Source organism: Oncorhynchus kisutch, linkage group LG17, assembly GCF_002021735.2.
Source record: "Oncorhynchus kisutch isolate 150728-3 linkage group LG17, Okis_V2, whole genome shotgun sequence".
Lineage (NCBI taxonomy): Eukaryota > Metazoa > Chordata > Actinopteri > Salmoniformes > Salmonidae > Oncorhynchus > Oncorhynchus kisutch.
Genome location: NC_034190.2, coordinates 61103468 through 61127888, shown reverse-complemented (window position 1 = coordinate 61127888; position 24421 = coordinate 61103468). Strand labels below are relative to the sequence as shown.

Sequence of the window (24421 nt, the reverse complement as noted above, 5' to 3'; positions counted from 1 at the left end):
TGATGAGTACTTTCTGACAGTTGAAACAGTCAACAGGTTCCCATCTCAGTATGCTTGTGAAGTTGTTCTTCTTCCAACACACTTCTCTCCCTCCTTTTTCTTTTTTGAAATTCTGGCCCTATTGGAGTGACGCATGGCTAAGGCCAGATGTATACGAGGGAACTATGTTCTACTGCGATAGAGGGGCAGGGATGGGGAGAGGGAGGGAGGGAGGGAGTGGGCAGAGGCGCTGTGGCAGGGTGCGTCGTGAGCATGAATCGCCTCCAAGAGGAAATAAAAGAACATGCGTTCTCTCCTCTAATGCAGGCTGTAGTGAGTGAGCCATCTTCCTCACTGACGCGGATGTCAGCCAGGCCTGTCTTTGCCACAGATTCTGTGGGCTGCTTTCCAGGACACAGATTAAGCCTAGTCCAGGACTAAGAAGCATGCTCACTTGCTAAGTGGAGAATCCCATTGAAAGTCCTTTTTAGTCCAAGATGAGGTATATAATCTGTGTCTGGGATACTGGTCTAGTGTGTCCCATTCCCAATGATGATAGCTCCCCACAATAATACCCAACTTTCCTCATCTCTTCTCCTTGACTGCCAACTGGAATAGAATTTAATGACGTGCACCCAGACGGGTGTAATAAAACTAAAAGGGCCGAAGCCCTCTGTCTTTTGACTTGTTGGAGTGGCGCCCTGTGCCCCAGTAAGGCTACATGCTGCACGCTAGACCAGGAACAGATGTGAGAGTGAGCATTGGCTAGCCTTGGCTAGCGCTTGTCACTGTCCTCATGCCCGAACCTGGAGCTGGGAGCCTCTCTTGGCCCAGACTCATCTGTGTCCAAATGGCACCATATTCCCTATGAGCCCTGGTCAAAAGTAGTGCACTATAAAGGGAATAGGGTACCATTTGGGATCCAGCCATCATCAGCCTGTTTTTACTGCTGAGTGGGCGGCGTGGCATTGGAACAGAGCGGCTGCAGTCCCCCTCATTAATAGCCCATGTGGGTTGTTCCAGGAAAGGGGTAATAAGGGGTATCTGTAATGTAAATCCTGTACATTTCAATTTCCTCCCTCTGGGCTCTGGTTTCCCATTGGATTCGGGTCAAAGGTGAGATCGGGCTTAATTTAGCCCCCTCTCCTCGGTGCCCAAAAAGAAAGGGGACCTGTGACCTAGATGATTAGCGAGGCTATAATTAAACTCTTACCTGCATGATTTTGGTACGGCCCTTAAGAGTCTAATATAGGCTACGGAGGCCTAAATCAAGCAAGGTATGCTCGTTGACTATGCAAAGTTGGAGTTCGCCTCTCTCTCTTTTGAGGAGACACACTGACATTCTGTCGCCATGTGACATGATATGCAATCTCCTCCCTCCTCCATATCACTGCATTATTGATCAGTGCACCACCATCTTCTCCACACACACACACACATACTGCAGGGGATTTCTCAGTGTGCAGAGGCCTCTTAAGTACCCTTGTCTGAAGTAGCTATACCCAGCTTTAATTGGTCCATTGACTATGAATGCCATAGGCTAACACTGGACCTCATTACTGTAACGACTGGGCTCTGGTCAAAGGTAGTGCACTATATAGGGAGTAGGCTGCTATTTGGATCACAAACTGTCTTTGGAATGATGTGATCCTTCAATATAGCTAGCTGGGTTTTTCCCCCAGTCATCTGGCCTGCTGGCGTCGGTTGCTGTTGCCACTCTATTTGGTTCGTTGCTAGGCCCCGAGCGCACTCGTCACATTAGTCAGTATCCATTTTTCCGTTTGCCCTGCCCTCCAATCCCCTGCCCTCCCCTCCCTGACCCACCATTTGGACAACGGAGGTATGCGTTGTCTGGCTAGCCTCAGCTAAATCCCCTGGATTGGCCCGAAGTCCGGCCAATTTGCGCACAATCTGTCAAGGGACTTCAAGCAACAACTGGGTCGCTAATATCTTCAAATATCCCCTACAGTATATTCCTCTGGGACTCCCCACTCTACTCTCCTCCCTCCCCTCCGTGAGGGGCTTAGCTTTCTGTTGGTGTGGAAAGCTTGGATGTCTGTACTGGTGGGACTAGGAGTGCTTCCCAAATGGCATCCTATTCCCTACATAGTGCACTACTTTTCACCAGGTGCCTGGTCAAAGGCAGTGGACTATGTAGGGAATAGGATACCATTTGGGAGGCAGCCTAGTTGGCGTGCTTGACATGCCAGCTAGGCTGGGCAGAGGAGAAATGTTGTCATCATTGTCATCCCGTATACATTGACACGTCAGGTGACGGATTAGTGAAACACATTGCTAGCTTTGCTGTGATGTGTAGAGACAGAGGATGTTAATGTATTGCCATTCCCACTGTATGCAAACATGTATTAGTATCTACGCTGATTCATTAACAGGAACTTTACAGATGCATGATATCTCAACCACAAAGAAATAGGCTAATATAGTTGCACATGTCTTGCAGTAGATATCTACCATGTTTTGATTTTTATTTTATTTGCCGCTATCTCATTTGGATTATTTGAAGGTGTTATTTTGTAAAGGGGTAAAGATTTATTACAGAAATGCTAGTATTTTGTGTCTATTACATACTTTATAAAAATATAACTGTCCTGCTTGTATGTCTCTGAGTGTAGACAGTATTTATTCCAAGGCAACAAAAATGCATAATTTTTTACAAATACAGTAAACTCCAAATAGTTGAAATAGCCCAAACCCTCCATCGTGCATGCAATACTTTTGCACTTGAAGTTGAAATAAAATAAATTGGATGTGGTCAAACTTATCACACTCTTACACAGTAAAAGTTATCAGCCTTGTGATTTAATGTTTTTTTTCTCCTCCCCAACAGTTATATCCAACCCCAAGAACCCAAAGGACCCAGCAAAGTCCTTCAGCTTTGACCACTCCTACTGGTCCCACACTACGGTGAGTTTGCTTTCCTCTTGCCTTTGTGCTGCTCTTATCCATGGCCTCAAATGGCTGCCAAATGGCATACTGTTGAATTGAAACACACCATGAACTGTAGTGTAGTTCAACATAAACATGCATTTGAGTGTGGTCCTCAGTTGGTAGAGCATGGCACTTGCAACACCAAGGGTTGTGGGTTCTATTCCTGCTGGGGCAACCCAAATGAAAATAATGTATGTATGTATGTATGCATGACTATAAGTCCCTTTAGATGAAAGTGTCTGCTAAAGTACATATATTAGGTTTCTCTTTCTCTCTTACAGCCAGAGGACCCCACCTTTGCCTCACAGAGCCTTGTGTACAATGACCTTGGCAAGGAGATGCTGCAGCATGCCTTTGATGGCTACAACGTCTGCATCTTTGCCTACGGCCAGACCGGAGCTGGCAAGTCCTACACAATGATGGGCAGGCAGGAGGAAGGACAGGAGGGAATCATTCCCCTGGTATGCTCCTCAAATATCCATCCTCCTTAGCTCACTTGAATAACTGTGGAAAGTTCAATGTTCCAATAACATTTTCACTTGAGCGCAGTTGCCTCCTTGATCACAGACTACCATTGTGGGTGCCATAGAACAGATTCAAGAAATGTCTAAAACAAATTACATTTATTCTGTTACATTTGTGTACTTCAGGCTGGATCAGTGGTTCCCAAACTTTTTATAGTCCCGTACCCCTTCAAACATTCAACCTCCAGCTGCGTACCCCCTCTAGCACCAGGGTTAGCGCACTCTCAAATGTTGTATTTTGCCATCATTGTAAGCCTGCCACACACACACACACTATACAATACATTTATTAAACATAAGAATGAGTGTGAGTTTTTGTCACAACCAGCCTCGTTGGGAAGTGACAAAGAGCTCTTATAGGACCAGGGTACAAATAATAATATAATAATAATAATAATCTTTCTCTTTATTTAGCTATCTTACATACATAAAATCTTATTTGTTCATCAAAAGTTGTGATTAACTCACCACAGGTTAATGAGAAGGGTGTGCTTGAAGGATGCACATAACTCTGCAATGTTGGGTTGTATTGGAGAGAGTCTCTCACTCTTAAATCATTTTCCATTTTAGTTTTTATGCTAGTGAGGGCTGAGAATCCATTCTCACATAGGTACGTGGATGCAAAGGGCATCAGTGTCTTAACAGCGCGTTTTGCCAAGGCAGGATAATCTGAGCGCAGCCCTATCCCAAAAATCTGTCAGTGGCTTCTGATTTAAATGACATTTTCACAGAACCGCTTGTTGCAATTTCGATGAGGCTCTCTTGTTCAGATATCGGTAAGTGGACTGGAGGCAGGCATGAAAGGGATAACAAATACAGTTGTTTGTGTCATCTGTTTCTGGAAAGTACCTGCGTAATTGTGCACCCAGTTCACTCAGGTGCTTCGCTATATCACATTTGACATTGTTCGTAAGCTTGAGTTAATTTGCACAAAAAAAATTATACAATGATGGAAAGACCTGTGTGTTGTCCTTGTTAACGCAGACAGAAAAGCGCTCCAGCTTCTTAATCATAGCCTTAATTTTGTTCCGCACATTGAATATAGTTGCGGAAAGTCCCTGTAATCCTAGATTCAGATCATTCAGGCGAGAAACATCACCCAGATCGCCAGTCATGTGAGAAACTCGTCATCATGCAAGCGGTCAGACAAGTGAAAATTATGCTCAGTAAAGAGAACTTTAGGCTCGTCTCTCAATTGAAAAAAAAAAAAAAACACGTGTCAATACTTTGCCCCTTGATAACCAGCGCACCTCTGTATGTTGTAAAAGCATTACATGGTCGCTGCCCATATCATTGCATAATGCAGAAAATACACGAGAGTTCAGGGGCCTTGCTTTAACAAAGTTAACCACCTTCACTGTGGTGTCCAAAACGTCTTTCAAGCTGTCAGGCATTCCCTTGGCAGCAAGAGCCTCTCGGTGGATGCTGCAGTATACCCAAGTGGCGTCGGGAGCAACTGCTTGCACGCGTGTTACCACTCCACTATGTCTCCCTGTCATAGCATTTGCTCCATCAGTACAGATACCATTAAATTGACTTTGGTGGTCAAGATGTGATGTCACAAAGCTGTCCAGACACTTTAAAAATATCCTCTCCTGTTGTCCTGGTTTCCAGTGGTTTGCAGAAGAGGATGTCTTCCTTAATTGACCCCCCATATACTTAACGGACATTTACCAGGAGCTGTGCCAGGCCCACCACGTCTGTTGACTCATCCAGCTGTAACGCATATAATTCACTGGCTTGTATGCGAAGCAGTGATTGTTTCAAAACATCTCCTGCCATGTCACTGATGCATCGTGAAACAGTGTTTGATGGAGGCGTAGTGTGTGTAATTTTCTGGGGCCTTTTCCCCCAGCATTGTCCCAGCCATATCTGCGGCAGTAGGAAGAATGAAGTCCTCCACAATAGTATGGGGCTTGGCTGTCCTAGCCACTCAGTAGCTCACCATATAAGATGCTTCTAGACCCTTCTTATTATTGATATCTGTTGCTTTTATACATGTCTTACTACTTGAAAGTCGTCTTTATTCTCGCTCAATTTTTTTTTTTCTCGCTTATTTTTCTAATTGTCATGTTTAGTTTCTAAACGTCTGCGCAAGAGTGAAGGTTTCCCGCGAGAGAGTAACAGTTAATGTGATTGGATGTTAATTATTTGACTAGGCTACCTGTATTTGATATTGTTGTTATTTCACTGAACACTAGATTTAATTGTATTTTTGGCAGTGAAGCGAGGCTGCTCAGGCGAGGGGGGAAAAACCTCACCCAAATGTATAGCCCCGCTGGAAAATATACATGTACTGTTTGAAAATGTGAAGGAATTATATATATAAAAAAATGTGAATCACATTGTATTTGGCATACCCCAGACAACATTGCTTACCCCAGTTTGGGAATACCTGGCCTAGATCATGTCCTTAGTTCTATTCATATTCTTAGTTATACGAGAACGAGCAATTGTATTGTCCCATTTTATTTCAACCATATTTGGAAGTTTCATGTGACCATTCACATTGATTGGATACCTGATTATTCAATACCGCCCATCCCAAAGAGATTGGAAGGGCTTTGGCTCACAAACAAGCAACCGGTTCTCTCATTGCCAACCTCTTGTATGCATTCCACCTCTCTGCCGGCAGCACTTACTGCATTAAGACATTTCTCCCCTGGTTTTGGCATCTAACCGTCAAGCTATTTGTGTTATCTATCTATTGATCTGCATCTCCTCTGTCTTCCTCTTTTAAATGCTCCTAAATGGCAATAACACATTTCTTCCTCTGCCTCTTAGCTCTGTGAAGAACTCTTTGAGAAAATCAATGACAACAACAAAGACGAGATCTCATTCTCAGTGGAGGTGAGTCCCAGACAGCATTAGGGGCTAAATTCCCCCCCCCCCCCGAACACTCTTTCTTTCTGTTCCTTCTCCCCTTACCTCAGCCCCTCCTCACTCCTCTTTCTGATGTAGGCCTACCCTCCCAAATTGTAGCCCTGCAGTGACTACCTTGCTCTTATATCCAGAGCAACCTAAAATATAGTGGTTACCCTAGCAATGCTTTACTAGCAACGCATATTAGCTCAATCTTCCGTGTACTCAATGCGTAAGCAAATTCAAGTCTTTGAAATGGAACACCAAGTGATCCATATTGAGCGAATACTGTGACTTCTGCATTACAAAAAGTAGCATTCCAACACTATAAATGGCATTACTACTGATTGAAAACCCTCTTCTTGACTGTCAAATATGATTATGGTAAAGTTGCCCCTAGATGTTGATATGGGGTGAGTTTAGGATTGGGGGAGTTGATCCTGGATCTGTATGTAGTGGAAAATTCATCCCGTAGTGTTGCTGTATGTTTCTGATGTCAAGGCTTCACTGTAGCTTTAGTCAGCCATAGCCAATAGATACTCAATCTGTAATTCAATCACTTCTAGGTCAGCTACATGGAGATCTACTGCGAGCGGGTGCGGGACTTGCTCAACCCGAAGAACAAAGGGAACCTGCGTGTGCGAGAGCACCCCCTGCTGGGGCCCTACGTGGAGGACTTGTCCAAGCTGGCAGTCACCTCCTACAACGACATCAACGACCTCATGGACGCCGGCAACAAGGCTAGGTCAGCGTCAGGACGAGACCTACCCAGGGGCTTTATCTCAGATGGCACCCTATTCCCTATGTAGTGCACTACTTTTGACCAAAAAAGTAGGCCCTAAATAGGGAATAGGGTGTAATTAGGGATGCACAGAGGAGTGCGGGTGGAGGGAGGTTATTGTACATAAATGCACACAAATGATCATATAATTTAAGAATCGAATAACAAACTATTCTTAAAAATGCATTTGCTTAAAGTCATACTTTTCAGTGAGTTTATTATCCTGTTTTAAGCTGAGTAGTAGTGGAGTCCATGTGGTTGACTGAATTGTTGTTAAAGTAGTAGCTTGGTCACTGTTCCCAAACTCTCAGGCAGGTATCTCTTCTTTTGGGACAGAGAGTGTGTGTGTACACATGCGTGTCACGGGAGTATGCATTCTCGTGTGGAAGTGAACCTTGCTTTAATTTTCTGCTATTGACTCGGAGAGCTTTTGTCTGGAACGTGGGTTGTAAAGCCCATATCTCCTTAGTGTATATCCCACATGTTTGTTAGGGTTGGGTGGTATCCAGATTTTCATATCATCATACCATTCTTCTCTCATCCTGTGATTTACAGTATTACCGGCTTAGTACCCAAGGGGGCACCAAAAATTGCAAAATAGCCCATTGGGCTTCTATCACCAGGACGCTAGCAATATGAGCACGGGTAATAGTGAATTCAATGGAGGTTGCTAGCTAGATATGCTAACAAGTGCAAAAGAAAAACAAATTGCGAAGACAGGCAATCCAGATCATGAAGTTAAATGCGTTTGTGTGTGGGAGCTACCGAATATTTTTTGAGTTTGGACATTTACAAGGGAATGTGAACGAGAGACATTGTGCAAATGAACAAAGTTTTTTGACCCATTGTTGTCTGAAGAAAGAACAGTACTGGCTATGGAGCAGCATGTGTACAAGCTGTGTCTGTGGAGTCTGGAGTCGTTAGTGCAACGGGCCTGCCTGCTCTACTTGGAGAAGAGGGGGAGAGGAGAATGAAGAGGAAAAAAACACAAGGAAATCAAGATCGCTGTGGCAGCTGTACAGATTTCTCAAACATGACAGAAAGCTAACACTGATGCCTCGTCACCTTATTAATTCAGCCACTTAGATAACTAGCAACTATATCTTGCTGCGTTTTGTAAACGCAAATCTAAAATGCTTCTTATTGTAATTTCTGCTGGGCATTAGACTAATTTTATGCTTCAGTTGCACTTCTCCACTCAGATTGGAATTCACGAACGGGCATTCTATTAGCAGACAGCACTCTGACTGATGTGTAGCTACTTTTCTCTGGTACTTTTCGGTTTAGCCTACTATTCACAATTAAAGTGCAAGATTAACTTTAAGCCAAACATTAGAAAGAATGTAGCCATCTACATTTCCTATGATACTCTTTTGGAATATGATGGCCATGCATTGTTTTTGCAAAAAATACCTTGCTTTTTAATTGTAAGCTCATTTATTTGTTTAGCTGCCAACCAAATAGCATTCGACTTCTGTTGTCATCTGATTAAAATGAAGGTATTTTCTGCCGAATGTGTTGCGCTTATGTATTTTCTGTGAAGGAAAACTTTATTACGCCTCTGAGCAAAAAAACACTTGACTTTCAATAGAAAACGCGTGCGTCCCTTGTCAATACACAGCTGGACTCACCTGCTCCTGCTTTCTCCGGTTGTGCTATTTACAAGCGCTTGACTGGCTCAACTGTTCTGGGTAATTATGGTAAGTTTCATGAAGAATGGAACCTGCTTTATCTCCTAATAAGTTGACTGCAGTTAGTTACTTAAAGTAGTTAAAAAATATTAACATTTATTGAAAAAAGTCTAATTGTTTCGACGGTATTCAAAAACCATCCCGTGGCCATTTCCAATTACCCGATATACGGTATACTGCCCAAGCCATGATGTTTTTTTGATATTTTATTGTAATTATGAGAAATGCAGAAGTACTGAATGTATTGTACAAAAGTCTTTCCTTGAAGGACAATACTCTGAGCACTCAATACCGGGCACAAAACGTGCCCATATACGTCTTACATCAACATTCAAACCATTTCAATAAACTTTGGATAGCAGTACGACGGGTTTCACATCTTTCCATTTGATGCAACTAATGTGGCAACTCTGTTACAGGACGGTGGCAGCCACCAACATGAACGAGACCAGCAGCAGATCCCACGCTGTCTTCACCATCGTCTTCACACAGAGGAAGTACGACAGTGAGACAGACCTCTCCACAGAAAAGGTGAGAGGAATGGGATCCCAAATTGACCTCTCCACATTTCCTGTGATTATGATGGAGATACAAAGGAGCCACTGTCAGGATACACACAATGTCTATTGTAGTGTGATACTATCAGATTTCTGTGTGGAAGTCGCTCTTCAGTTGACTTGACAACAGTATATGTTTAGGTATTAATTGGTTTAGAATTGCAACAGTTTTTTTGGTTATTAATATTGTATTTGTGTATGCAGTTTGTTATGAACTAGTTGTATTGGGTAAACTATTTAGCTATACCTGCAATTTCCATGATTAGGATATTATTTTTCCTGTTTATTTTGAATGTAATTGAAGAAAATAATTACGTGAGGCAATGGATATATTGTTTCTGATGGTGTGTGTGTTAGTCTTAAACTAATTGTTCCCATCTAACCCGTTCCAGGTCAGCAAAATCAGTCTGGTGGACTTGGCAGGAAGTGAGCGAGCTGACTCTACTGGAGCCAAAGGCACCAGGCTAAAGGTAGGAAGGACCCTTGTGGCTCAGTTGGTAGAGAATGGCACTTGCAATGTCAGAATTGTGAATTCGATCCCCGCTAGGGCCACCCATATCAAAAAATGTATGCATGCATGACTAAGTCGCATTGGATAAAAGCATCTGCAACATTTTATTGTTATTATGGATTTAGGCCACTCTTAAGCAACATACCACAAATACACCAAGTAGCTATGGATTTAAGGGTCTAATTAAATTGATATTTGCTATGTGGCTTGTCTTTATTAGGAGGGAGCCAACATCAACAAATCTTTGACCACATTAGGGAAGGTCATCTCTGCCCTGGCTGAGGTGGTGAGTACTGTCTCTCTCTCCTCTATCTCCCCCTCCCTCGCTCTCCCTCTGTCATCCTCTTACTCATGAGGAAGGCATGTTGTAACTTGGTCTGCTCTTCTGTTCTTTCCCTCTTCCCCTGGTGTTACTTGCATACCCAGGATTACACTACCAGCAAGGTAACCCTTTGTGTGTTCAGTCATTTCAAACCACTGATTCCTCCAAAAAGAGACTGGTTATGGCAATATTTTGTCTCAGTGCTAAGGTGTCATTTTGTCACCTGACCCTTTTTCTCCATTGACTCATCACCTTTATTTTATCTGCAATGGACCCGGACTATCTGCATGGACCCTATCTTGCACTGACTCTATGCCCACTCATAAGACTATGTATACACACTCACACACACTACACTGACACTCACACAACACACACACACACACGCCAGACACACGCATACCGACACAACACACACACACTTTCACATACACACGCATACCGACACAACACACACACACTTTCACATACACACGCATACAGACACAACACACACATACGCACACATGTATTTTCACACTCATCATATTCTGCTGCTTCTCTTTTTGTTATTTTACTCTAATGATACACTGAGTGTACAAAACATTAGGAACACCTTCCTAATATTGAGTTGCACCCATCTCCCCCGTTTGCTCTCAGAACCACCTCAATTCTAAACCAATTCATTGGGGAATGGACTCTACAAGCTGCTGAAAGAATTCCACAGAGATACTGGCTGACGTTGACACACATGCTTCCCACAGTTGTCAAGTTGACTTGATGTATTTTGGGTGATGGACCATTCTTGATACACATGGAAAACTGTTGAGCGTGAAAAACCCAGCAGCGTTGCGTTTCTTGGCACTAACCGGTGCGCCTGGCACCTACTACCAGACCCCGTTCAAAGGCACCTAAATATTTTGTCTTGCCCGTTCACCCTCTGAATGGCACACATACACAATCCATTGCTCAATTGTCTCGAGGCTTAAAAATCCTTCTTTATCCTGTTTCCTCACCATCTACACTGATTGAAGTGATATCAATAAGGGATCATAGCTTTCACCTGGTCAGACAGTCATGAAAGAGCAGGTGTTCTTAATGTTTTGTACACTCAGTGATTCCCCTGATGCCTAGTCGCTTTACCCAGCCTTCATGTACATATCTACCTCGTACCCCTGCACAGTGGTCTGGTCCTGGTACTCCCTGTATATAAGCTCCATTATTGTGTATTTTATTCCTCTTGTGTTACTACTTTTAGTTGTGAAGAGCTCGTAAGCAAACATTTCACAGTAAAGTCTAAACCCGTTGTATTCAGCGCGTCTCTCTTACATTGGTATTCACCTCTTTCCATCTTACATTGGGAAACTAACATCCATCCATCCATTTGTTTGTTCATCACCCTCTAACATTGGTTTTGTTTGACACAGAGCAAGAAGAAGAAGAAGACTGACTTTATCCCGTACAGAGACTCGGTTCTGACATGGCTGCTTAGGGAGAACCTAGGTAAGAATAAATAAATGCCAACTGTTGAACTGCATTATATGAGAAATACATAATCTAGTGACCATAATGTATGTAAACCATTAAGTGAATGGCATATGCCTGTCAGTCAAGATGAAAACCTGTGTATACTGTAACATGATGAAAAAATATTACTCTACGCCTTTTCTTTCTTTTTTAACTGCAAACTGTATTTCAACATGGGTAGACAATTAGAAGTCTCATTGGGCATACTTGTGTGTGTGTGTATCCAAAATGCACATTCACCTGTCATTGGGAGCACATTTCCAATGTATCAGCTCAGTCTAAGAATAAACTGTATAGCAATGAGTATCCACAATAACACTGTAGAGTTAAGCTATCCCAAAGCAGAGTTAAGCTTTTTTGATGCTTTCACAGGAATTACCTTGTATGCACCTTGTCATGTAAATTATTTTGTACGTAATTTGTGACAAGGGAATTCATTTGTTCCTATCTCTTTCTCTCACTCACTCAGGTGGAAACTCCAGAACAGCCATGGTAGCCGCTCTCAGTCCTGCAGATATCAACTATGATGAAACCCTCAGCACACTTCGGTAGGGCTCACCTCTTTGAAACAACACAAAATGCAATATTACTGTAACATTTTGTTCCTATTTAGATATTTTACTGTATGGTTTGTGCAATGCAGAGTGAGATTTGGTGGGGCTAAATACATAAGTAGTTATTATAATCATTGTCTTAAGTCAGATTTTTCAGGAGACAATGAGCGTATTTGAGTTGGCTATCTGTAATGCATTGTGGTTAAATAGTGTCTGACTGAACTACATAGTAATGAGTAGTTATTTATGAAGCAAGTGATTTGTAGGTCAGTCAGTTGGCAGTTGCCTTCAACATCAGCTACAATGACGAACAAGCCCAATTCTACATCAATATGATTTGTAGTAAATGTGTTTTGCTTACTTCCTTTGTTAGTTACGCTGACCGGGCCAAGCAGATCAAGTGCAATGCCGTCATCAACGAGGACCCCAACAACAAGCTTGTGCGTGAGCTGAAGGACGAGGTGACACGGCTGAAGGACCTGCTCCGCGCCCAGGGCCTGGGAGACATCCTGGACAGTGAGTGTGCCACATCACAATGCCACCTTCAGTCACAAAGTCTACATTTCGGACGAGCATTTCGGCCTTCTTAGGTTGCTCGAAATCTCTTTTCTCCCGAAGTGTGCACTTGTTCACTTGCCTTCATGGATTTGAAAGGATATGATATATGGAAAGTCTTTCTAGACCAGTCGAATGCTTTATAATGTGTGGGGAGTAGTGAGCGAATGCACACTTCAGAAGGAAGGAGAGACTATTGGGATGTAGTCTTGTTCTCAGTGGGCCAACACAAGCTGGCAACATCCCCTCTCTCTCTCTTCTTCACTCTGATCTCCTTTCTCTAATTCATCTTCTTTGTATCTGTTGTGTTACCTGTACACTACTGCCTGTTCTCTACATGCCAAACTAGATGTAGCATGACATTGAAATCATACCTGTCGTGTCATTGTTTTATCTCTTATATGGCGAGGCATGATTATTGTTTTGCGATAAATAAGCACACAATATATGTTAGATATTGATTTCTTGAAGTTAAGACATTCAAAAACATAAATGTTGGGCTCCCGAGTGGCGTCCGGGTATGGCCGGTGTAGGCCGTCATTATAAATAAGAATTTGTTCTAAAATAAAGGTTAAATAAAATAACTTTTAAAAAAAATAGACTGTTGATTGGTACACGCTAAATCCCCAATAAATGCATCTTAGATGGTAGTTAATGGCAATGGTTTATGTTCATATTACAATAGCTACACATACATGTATAGAGAGAGGGTAGAGACATAACATGTAATCTCATTAATGTGTGACAATGAATAATCCACCGTTTTAATGTCTACTGCATGTTCAATGGCATGTCATCTCATCCTCATCAAGCAGTCCCCTTTCCTTCTGCCCAGTCAGAAATGTCTTTAATCTTTGCCTCCCAGTTAACTTCGTCTACTAGTCTCACCTCTGATCCTTATCTTCTTCCTGCTGCCCCTCAGTTGAGCCTATGGGTGATGATTGCCCTGGAAGTGGAAGCAAATGTGTGTATATTTGTGGTGGGGTTCACTCTCGCCCTCACTCGCTCTCGCCCCTTTTGCTACTGATAGCTAACCATTGCTGTTGCACCCACCCTTTTCCTGAAAACAACCCTCCTGGTTTTGCATGTAAATGCAAAAGATAAGCCTAATATTATGGATTCTCAGACGTGCAAGGGTTTTGATTACATGCTATTTGGGACAGGTTAGAATGCCATTAGGTTAGCATGCTTTTGCGCTTGCTATTTGTTTTGAATGATGGGGGTGAGGCAGAATTATTAGCAGGCTCAAATCCAAATACACACACAAGTATGTGGACACCCCTTCAAATTTGTGGATTTGGATATTTCGGCCACACCCGTCACTGACAGACATTGGTAGTAGAATGGCCCGTACTGAAGAGCTCAGTGACTTTCAACATGGCACTGTCATAAGATCACCATGCGCAATGCCAAGCGTCGGCTGGAGTGGCGTAAAGCTCCAATGCATAGTGCCAACTGTGACGTTTGGTAGAGGAGGAATAATTGTCTGGGGCTGTTTTTAATGGTTCAGGCTTGGCCCTTTAGTTCCAGTGTAGGGAAATCTTAACGCTACAGCATACAATGACATTCTAGACGATTCTCTGCTTCTGACTTTGTGCCAAAAGTTTGGGGAATGCCCTTTCCAGTTTCAGCATGACAATGCCCTCGTGTACAAAGCGAGGTCCATACCGAAAGTTTGTCAAGATCGGTGTAGAAGAGCTTGACTGGCCTGCACAGAGCCCTGACCTCAACCCCACCGAACACCTTCAGGATGAATTGGAACCAGTGGAGGCTGCTAAGGGGAAGACGGCTCATAATAATGGGTGGAATGGAGTCAATGGAATAGTGTCAAACACATGGAAACCATGTATTTGACGTGTTTGATACCATTCCATTGACTTCATTCAATGGGTGGCAGGTAGCCTAGTGGTTAGAGCGTTGGATCAGTAACCGAAATGTTGCAAGATCGAATCCCCCAGGTGACGAGGTAAAAATCTGTCATTCTGCCCCTGAAGGCAGTTAACCCACTGTTCCTAGGCCATCATCATTCTTAATTGACTTGCCTTTTTAAATAAAGGTAAAAAAAACATTCCAGCCATTATTATGAGCCATCCTCCCTAAAGCAGCCTCCACTGATTGGAACACCGACTGAGAGCCAGTGCCTAACCTCACTAATGCTCTTGTGGCTGAATGGAAGCAAGTCCCTGCAGCAATGTTCCAACATCTAGTGGAAAGCCTTCCCAGAAGAGTGGAGGCTGTTATAGCAGCAAAAGGGGGACCAACTCCATATTAATCTCCATGATTTTGGAATGATATGTTCGACGAGCAGGTGTCCACATACTTTTGGTCATGTGTTGTATATCCCAACCAAGGCACTAGACAATAGACAATATCGTGCTTTAACTTCTAATGCCATCTTAATAACTTGTCTGTCTTTTCCCCCCACCCACATCATTACTTACCATTTGGGTCCTTAACCCATCTTTGAAAACCTATTTTTTTGCCGATGAAGCTTGTTGTTTTACTAATTATCCATTGCAGGTGACAATGTTCAAGACATTAGAATGCTACTAAGTTCTCAAATTGAAGCTTTGAGCTACAGGAGGAAAGGTGCATGCTCTCATTTCTATGTAGCCGATTAGATGTGTGTTATCTAGACGTTTGCTGTGTTTCGACGGAATTCAGCCCTCTTGTAGCGAGCATATGCTTTATTTTAGCTGTATTCCCCAAACTCCTTACCCTTTCCCCCTCTCCTGTCCTTTGGCTGCTCCACATGGCCATTATACGCTCTGGTAAAAATTGAAGTGTATGTGCTCCGTACCATCTGCATTATGACATTGCAAAAATTGCCAGCATTGGAGCATAACGAAATAGATGGTAATGCGCTGCTGCTCGGTGGCCATTTTTACCAAGTATTTTTACCACATTTTCTGTCATTCAAATTCAATTTTTAGTCAATATGTGGAGGTTTCAGTCTGTCATAAGAGACCCTGTCTTCCTGTGAGGTTTAGAGGGCAGTCACCTGAAACGCCCTTGAGGCCATTTTGTAGAGAGGAGCTGGCTGACATTTAGACAGACGGCTCTGTCTGTCAGTGTGTGTGTGTGTGTGTGTGTGCGCGCGGGTGTGTTTTCACTTGTTCTTGTTTGTGGGGTAAGTTGAAGTGACTCTCACTGCAGTCTGAACTTTGGCAGCATGTGTCTCCATCTATATCACTTCCAAACAGTCATCCCGCCCCCCTCCTCCCTGGCACTCTGGCTGCCTATAACCCCCCTCCTCCCTGGACCTCTGGCTGCCTATAACCCCCCCCCCCTCCTCCTCCAGTTGGTACATGTTAGCAGTTTTCACACCAATATATATTTTGGCGTTAAAGAAACAAAGTTTCTGTTTATGTGCAATACATTACCATTATGACATATCCTACTTAGTTATCTGTCACTGATTGAAGTTGGTAGGTGCATTTGAAAAGCGTATGGCCATTCAAATTGAATTCCCAATTGTAATGATAGATGGAGGGATCTGTTCATTGGCCACAGCAATATGTGTCCTTTTAAGATTATAAGTCCTGCAAATTCCCTGACAAAAAAATGTTGTGGCCATCAAAAATAATGAACAATTCGATTTGTCATTTTGCGAGACGTTGAATGGAATGGTTTACCGATTTCAACAAAAACAACGTCCTTTAACTTTTTAACCAACTGGGGAGAAAACTGCTGCTCTGTGTAACTGACCATTGTGCTGGTTGTCTGTCTTTTATCCTTTTGATGTGCAATGTGCGTCTTACACTGGTCTTTCCTCCTTTGTCCTTCTGTCTCCCTCTCTCTCTCTTCCCCATATTCTCCTTTTCCTGTCATTTTTGTGACCCTCCTCCCTTTCCTGGGACCCTGCCTCTCTCTCCTCTTGTTGACTCAGACCTGAAAGACATACACAACAATAAGCATAGATACTTGCTAGCCTCAGAGAACCAACGCCCTGGCCATTTCTCCACAGCCCCTATCGGCTCCCTGACAGCCTCGCCGTCCTCTGGCTCGCTCTGCAGCCTAGTTGGCCCACAGTCGGTCACCAGTATCCAGGAGCGCATCATGTCCACCCCGGGAGGGGAAGAGGCCATCGAGAGACTCAAGGTACAGTATCCCCCCCAACCCCAGTACTAGCTACACTGAACAAAAATATAAACACAATATGCAACAATTGAAAATATTTTTATTTATTTTTATTTCACCTTTATTTAACCAGGTAGGCTAGTTGAGAACAAGTTCTCATTTGCAACTGCGACCTGGCCAAGATAAAGCATAGCAGTGTGAACAGACAACACAGAGTTACACATGGAGTAAACAATAAACTAGTCAATAACATAGTAGAGAGAAAAAAATTATCTATATACATTGTGTGCAAAAGGCATGAGGAGGTAGGCAATAAATAGGCCATAGGAGTGAATAATTTCAATTTAGCAGATTAACACTGGAGTGATAAATGATCAGATGCACATGTGCAGGTAGAGATACTGGTGTACAAAAGAGCAGAAAATAAAATAAAAACAGTATGGGGCTGGGGTAGGTAAATTGGGTGGGCTATATACCGATGGACTATTTTACTGAGTTAGAGTTCATGTTATGAAATTAGTCAATTTAAATAGATTAATTAGGTCCTAATCTATGTATTTCACATGACTGGGAATACAAATGTGCATCTGTTGGTCATAGATACCTTTTTTAAATAAAAAGTTAGAAGCGTGGATCAGAAAACCAGTCAGTATCTGGTGTTTTCCGCATGCATTTTCCGCATGCAGACATCTCCTTCGCATAGAGTTGATCAGGCTGTTGATTGTGGCCTGTGGATTGTTGTCCCCGCTCTTCAATGGCTCTGGTCTGCGGTTGTGAGGCTGGTTGGACGTACTGCCAAATTCTCTAAAACGATGTTTGAGGCGGCTAATGGTAGAGAAATCAATTCTCTGGCAACAACTCTGGTGGACATTCCTGCAGTCAACATGCCAATTGCTCGCTCCCTTAAAACTTGAGACATTTGTGGCATTGTTGTGTGACACAACTTCACATTTTTGTGGCCTTATGTTGTCCCCAGCACAAGGTCCACCTGTGTAATGATCATGCTGTTTAATCAGCTTCTTGATATGCCACACCTGTCAGGTGGATGGATTATCTCGTAAAGAGGTGTTGTAAACAAATTTGTGCACAAAATTTGAAATATGCTTTTTGTGCGTTTTGTAACATTTATGGGATCTTTTATTTCAGCTCATGAAACATGGAACCAACACTTTACATGTTGCATTTTTATATTTTTTACATTTAAATTCCATAATTAAATGGCATTGAAATGGATGAGACCCCTAAACTATGTAAGGACATAAACAGTGGAACTAAACCAATATAGTCCCTAACATTTCCCACTTTTGTGAAAAGTGAAAAGATAGGAAGTCCAGAATTTCCCCATGTTCTTTGTCTGTTTCCTCAAATGGAAGTCCTCTGAAGATGTAAGAAACATGCATGGAGGGATTTAACATTAGTGTGAAAACTCAGCTTGGAAAAGTGCAGCAATTTTTGTTAAACAATGGATCTGTCCATTTGCTGTCAAGACCCTTTTGGAAAAGCGGCCCTCTTACTAATATCTTCCTCTCAAGCTATCAGTTTCAGCTGTTCTTTTATATCTTCCCTTGGCTTTCCCTCTCTCAGCCTCGTTCGCTGCTGATGAGGGAGCACATAGGATGGCAACATACAGCCATTACGAGCTGCAGTTTCCATGGCTACCGTGGTGCCAGTCTGTCATCCAATGACGTCGGGCGCCGACGCAGATGGGGAGGAAATAGGACCAAAATAGATCTGGTCTTCGTGGCCATTAAGCGTAAAAAGCGTCAGAAAATATCCTGAGTGCACACTGTGTGCTCATATTAGCACAGTGAAATAAATTGGTCATCAGGATCATATGTCTGCTCCTAGTCTGACATTCAACTGATAATAGAACTTAGTGTTGCCATGTGTCTTTGGGAGATTCATCTATCATAAGCATTGTGTAACTGAATATATTTAGCTGATTTCACGTGCCTCCCTCAAACAAAACATTTTGTAAAAGATGTTCATAATCTGCTGAATCTCCTTCCAGTGGCCCATCCATGAGCCGTATATGCGTCCCAAATGGCACTCTATTCCTTTTAGTGCACAACCTTTTCATTTGGGCCTTGGTCAAAACTAGTGCACTCTCAGGGAATAGGGTGCCTTTTGGGACGCAGGCATGGACTTTTTTATTTTGAGCCAAGGGACAGTGTCTGTATCCAGAACAACAGATGGTAGGGGTGTTAACCCTTGACAAAGGATGGAGTTGAATTTATTGGCTAATGGCCATACTTCCTGCTTTTAGAGCCAGATGGTCATGAGCAAGCCAGTGGTGCTAGTAGGGATGAACAAGGAGAGAATAACACAATGGCAGGACTAGGGAGCACATGACATTCCCAGGTTTTGGGTGTTTTGGCTTGACCCCCAGTTAAGTCTTGATATTCTCACCATAAGATTTTGTGTGAGTAAAGGTCTTCATGATATAGAACCTAATAAGGAGGTGATTTGTATCATATTAGATGAACTGAATAATAACAGTATGCTTCATGTATTCTTTTTCTTGCGACTCCCCAATCTGTCCTCAGGAATCTGAGAAAATCATTGCTGAGCTCAATGAGACCTGGGAGGAGAAGCTTCGGAAGACTGAGGCAATACGAATGGAGAGGTCAGTGGAGGGTCAAAGCCCTATGATGCCTTTTTGTTCGTCTGTCCTTTCAAATGAGACACTTTCAGTGAAAGGCTGTATCCCGATTCTCCACCCTTCTTCTGAAATGTGCCTTTTCTGTCTGTCTCCCTCTCACCTTATCCATCTGTCACACTCTCCTTTCAGTGTGCTTCTTTATTCCTTTCTTTCTTTCCTCTGAAAATAGAAGCATGTTTAAGGGACAGGAAGGAAGACAGAATATATACAAATTTGCTCATCCACTGATGTATGTCAGGAGGAGACAATTGTTTGGTTTGTATTTCATTGCGTGACAACTTTAGTTGATAGAATGCTATCACAAAGCGTAATCATTGTAAAGATGAACACGAGCACCCAAACACTTAATGACCTATACTGAGGACGTACCCAATACACATTCCTATATGTCTCTATGTATTGTGTGATCAGTATGCATCTTCCTGCAAGTGCCGCATTCTATCTCTTTAAAGTAACACAAATTAAAATTTCTAGCGACAATTTATTGCATGGTGGTGATAACGTTTTCAGTTCAGATTATACTGTAAAGAATGTAACAAGCCCCACCACCAATGTAATAAGGGACACATGGACATGTTTCTAACGTCACTCTCTCCTCTAGGGAAGATGTGTTTCTAACGTCACTCTCTCCTCTAGGGAAGATGTGTTTCTAACGTCACTCTCTCCTCTAGGGAAGATGTGTTTCTAACGTCACTCTCTCCTCTAGGGAAGATGTGTTTCTAACGTCACTCTCTCCTCTAGGGAAGATGTGTTTCTAACGTCACTCTCTCCTCTAGGGAAGATGTGTTTCTAACGTCACTCTCTCCTCTAGGGAAGATGTGTTTCTATCGTCACTCTCTCCTCTAGGGAAGATGTGTTTCTATCGTCACTCTCTCCTCTAGGGAAGATGTGTTTCTATCGTCACTCTCTCCTCTAGGGAAGATGTGTTTCTAACGTCACTCTCTCCTCTAGGGAAGATGTGTTTCTAACGTCACTCTCTCCTCTAGGGAAGATGTGTTTCTAACGTCACTCTCTCCTCTAGGGAAGATGTGTTTCTAACGTCACTCTCTCCTCTAGGGAAGATGTGTTTCTAACGTCACTCTCCACTCTCTCCTCTCCTCTAGGGAAGCCCTGCTGGCAGAGATGGGCGTGGCTATCCGTGAGGATGGCGGCACTCTCGGGGTCTTCTCTCCTAAAAAGGTAAAAGGATATGTGCCATACCGGGGCATTATGAAAGCAGTAGTTTTTTTAACTTGCTACACCAGCGTGAGCAGAGCGCAAGCCACTCCATCTAGTGTTCTTGGTTTGAGCCGCGAGTCAAATTCTTAAAAATAGAACCAGAGCGCTGCTTATGCCCATGTTTCATTGAAATCAATGGGGGCGTCTCGCGCTCTGCAAAAGTTACGTCTAGTGTAGCAGGCAGTGTCAATTCCAGTTATTTCAGGAAGTGTACTGAAATTCCAATTATTTTCAATTACGAAAATTTTGAATTTAGTTTACTTTCTGAATTTACTGGAATTTTAATGGAATTGACCCCAACCCAGCAGCAGACCTGTTAGACATTTCAGGATAGAGATTACCATCTATTTAACACACAGCGATACTGGCGTGTCCGATATCTGTCTTGCCTACTACTTACTAAAACTACTTACTGTGTAATAATCGTACTCCATGTTGTTTAGAGCGTACTGTTTAGTAAAAAATTAATGCAGTAAGCAACAAATATCAACATACTAGGCTCACCCATCCTGAGAATGCATCATTTCAAGTGCAATTGCGTTGATTCCCGCTATTTGTTAATTTGGGTACAGCGCATCCCCTTGTCTCATTATCAGCTGTTGTCAAACACATGTGAGTGTAGAAAGACTGTTCTCTTCCTCAACAGTATGCAGCCAATTCTACTAGGTGAAAGGCCGAAATGAGTATAGCATCCTGGCATTTAAAGCATACCGGAGTTTCGAAGTTTAACATACTATAAAACTTTAAATTGTCTGCATACATAAAATGCCTAATATTTAGAATGCAAGTATGGGTGTTCGGCCACTGTCTCTAGTACTACACTACCGTTTTCCCATTGTTGCTTCTTTCCATTTCTGTGTCATTTCTTTCCAGAGCCATCCCTCAGCTCTCACTTGCTCTTCCATACATTCCTTTATTTTCATTATTGTTTTTCCCCCATTCCCTTCTTATCTGCTTCCTCCATATGGTAATGTTTAGATGGGCCCTGAAAGGCCCAAGTCCTTGTTTGACGAGGACTTTGATTGTTTTTCAACTAAACAGGTTTGTGAAATCAAATCTACATATTGATTTCTACCGCTCCCCCGCTAGATAATCCAAATGATAGCCCCTGACACACCCCGTAGAGAGTGACCCAGGTTTAGCATTTGTAGAGCTTAGTAATGAATCAAAATGGCTGTGGCCTTGTATCCTCCTCAGCAAGATCACACATGTACTGCTATTGTATTCGAGCATTATTTGATTTGAAGAGAAGTATTATTTATTGATCTACACCACGGTGATGTATTTGTGTAATAACCTTGAAAACCGCTTTCTAGAATGTGGCCATAGTATTGCTAGTAGAGTTTACTAGCATCTGTCATACTGTATCAATGGTCTGTTTACAAGGTTGTAGAACATTCAGGTAGAAATGTATTGTATAGAACAGTTATGATTGTCTGTCATGAGTCATGTAGAATAGGGAATGGTCGGCTCTGTTCGTTCCATTTCACTGAAAGAATCCACCCATGATAGATGCTCATACAGCCACAGCCTTAACATGAGAAGGTCCATTCAGTCTGTTAGCTCTTTGCATGGGGAAGCCTTCTGTGCCTGACAGACATGTTGAAATCACAGCCCTATCCACGTCATCTCTGTGAAGAGGACTAAATTGTCAGTCGTCCAGGCCTCACTCAATCCGTCAGCTCCTCAAACCGATTGACGCTATAGAGACAGACGGGGCTTATTGAGTAATGGTTGAAGAATCTGACTGTACACCTCTGCACTCCCCTCTCCCTCCTACCACCATCTCCCCCGCACAGGCAGGCAGCTTTCACAAGTCAGGAATGAAAAGAACAACAAGTGCTCTCGTCAGTGGAGTCACGATTGAGAGGGAGATTAGATTAGTCATCTCTGCCACATCGGCTGTAACGAACGCGACTGCCCATTGAAGCAAATTCATTTGATATCAGAAAATCCCCTCTTATGACTTTGAAGCTCCCCCTTCTCCTAGGACTTTAAACCCTCCTTCACTGCTAGTTTTGTTTTCCTTCATTTCACTAATTTCTTTCCTCCGTCCACTTTCTCTCATTTTCACCTGCTGCCTCTCCATTGGTTAGCTTTTCGTAGAGAGACCTTGTGAGGCCTTGTATGCTGACTTGCTTGCTAATGGGGTATTTTCCCCCAAGAAGGTTGGTGGCTCAGTGATGCTTACTGTAGCATTGATGTGTTTCTAGTGGTGTCTATTAGACAAAGGTTCAAATAGTTGTCATTTTCTTTCAAAAACAAGCTCAATAACTACGCTTGATTGAGCTTGCCTGGCACAATGTACTAGGCCTAAAAGTGAAAATTCCTCACATCCAGCAATTCAGGCAGGCACATTCAAACGCATCAAAATGATTTGAAAGAAGACAAGAAAAAAACTTTTGAGCCCAGGTCTGGTGTATATCGTGAAACTAGACTTTAGAACTCGTGAGTATGTTATTGACATTGTCTTTTTCATTCCACTTTCATAAAGGGGTATTAATTAATTAATTTGTATCAATCATGCAGATGTGACCTTAATATACCTATGAAATGTGATTTCCTGAATTTTTCTGATTCACACGTATTACTGGTGCAAGTACTGTATGTGAACAGTGTCTTACTCTTGAACTCCACTCAACTCTCCGTCTCACTAGACCCCTCACCTGGTCAACCTGAACGAGGACCCACTGATGTCAGAATGTCTGCTGTATTACATCAAAGACGGAATCACAAGGTAACTCAGCGGAACACAGTAGGGAGAAGTTGCCCCATAGACACTGATCTTGGGTCACTTTTGCATTTTTTCCGATCAATGGTTAAGGTGTTTGGGAGGGGAAGCTGATCCTAGGATAAACTTCACCCCGGAGCCAGAGGAGCACTGACGCTTCACAGTGGAATGCTGTGTAGAAGCTACTGCAAAACATTTTAATCAAAGATTTTTTTGTTCTCGCACATCTAACTTTTCCAGTTCCCCCCCTCCCTATGTTTGGCCTGAAAGATGGCATGTCATCTGCCTTTGGTCACCAGCGTATTTGATTTGTCTCGAGTCAAATCCCTTACCTCTGGCTCTCCTTTCCCACACAGTAGTCTTCCTATAAAGTATTAAGTTACCTCAGTACCTGAGGTGACAATAATGAGTAACAGGAGCCTAGATGAAACGACATGAAGCACCTCAGAGGAGGTAAAACCCTGTTGAAAGCAAACATTTTAAGCCATAGCTTTTGGTTGTCACCTGCTAGTTAAAATGGTTGCCTGCTCTGACACTCAGTCACAAAATGTCCTCCCTCACTTGTGCCGACAGGGTGGGCCAGGCGGACACTGAGAGACGGCAGGACATCGTTCTGAGCGGAGCCCACATCAAAGAGGAGCACTGCATCTTCCGCAGTGAGCGGAACGCCAATGGAGACGGTGAGAGAAACCACGTGGGGCTTTGTCACTGTGAATCAGTGAAGCGTCGTGCTGCCAAGTGTCTGCATGGGCTCAAGTGTGGCTGCATGAGGAGGTTTAGAAAATGTTTGTGGCCAGAAGATGGACATTACACCTCAGTTTCAGTAAATTCTTCTGGCAAATGATATTTCTGTATGTTTACAAATGGTTGTCTGCTAAAATAAATAAACACCCTGGATCGCTGAAGCACCTTGTAAAGAAGAGGCCGCCATTTCCTCAC

The 24421-nt window shown here is 42.9% G+C and overlaps 1 protein-coding gene across 13 annotated transcripts in view; it reads left to right on the top strand.

The window, feature by feature from the left end:
• The window catches only part of kif1b (kinesin family member 1B), a 104491-nt gene that overhangs the window by 33884 nt on the left and 46186 nt on the right, over positions 1–24421 (top strand). For 4 of the 13 annotated variants that reach the window (XM_031794218.1, XM_031794228.1, XM_031794220.1 and 1 more), the window contains exons 3-19: positions 2828–2904; positions 3210–3389; positions 6237–6302; positions 6881–7059; positions 9206–9317; positions 9736–9813; positions 10075–10140; positions 10281–10298; positions 11583–11658; positions 12152–12230; positions 12610–12752; positions 13714–13755; positions 16681–16892; positions 19418–19497; positions 20637–20712; positions 23409–23488; positions 24056–24162. In XM_031794218.1, the coding sequence (XP_031650078.1) occupies positions 2828–2904; positions 3210–3389; positions 6237–6302; positions 6881–7059; positions 9206–9317; positions 9736–9813; positions 10075–10140; positions 10281–10298; positions 11583–11658; positions 12152–12230; positions 12610–12752; positions 13714–13755; positions 16681–16892; positions 19418–19497; positions 20637–20712; positions 23409–23488; positions 24056–24162 (1671 nt within the window). The remainder of the gene's footprint in view (positions 1–2827; positions 2905–3209; positions 3390–6236; positions 6303–6880; positions 7060–9205; positions 9318–9735; positions 9814–10074; positions 10141–10280; positions 10299–11582; positions 11659–12151; positions 12231–12609; positions 12753–13713; positions 13756–16680; positions 16893–19417; positions 19498–20636; positions 20713–23408; positions 23489–24055; positions 24163–24421) is intronic. The other 9 variants (XM_031794226.1, XM_031794224.1, XM_031794229.1 and 6 more) reach the window with 4 other exon arrangements.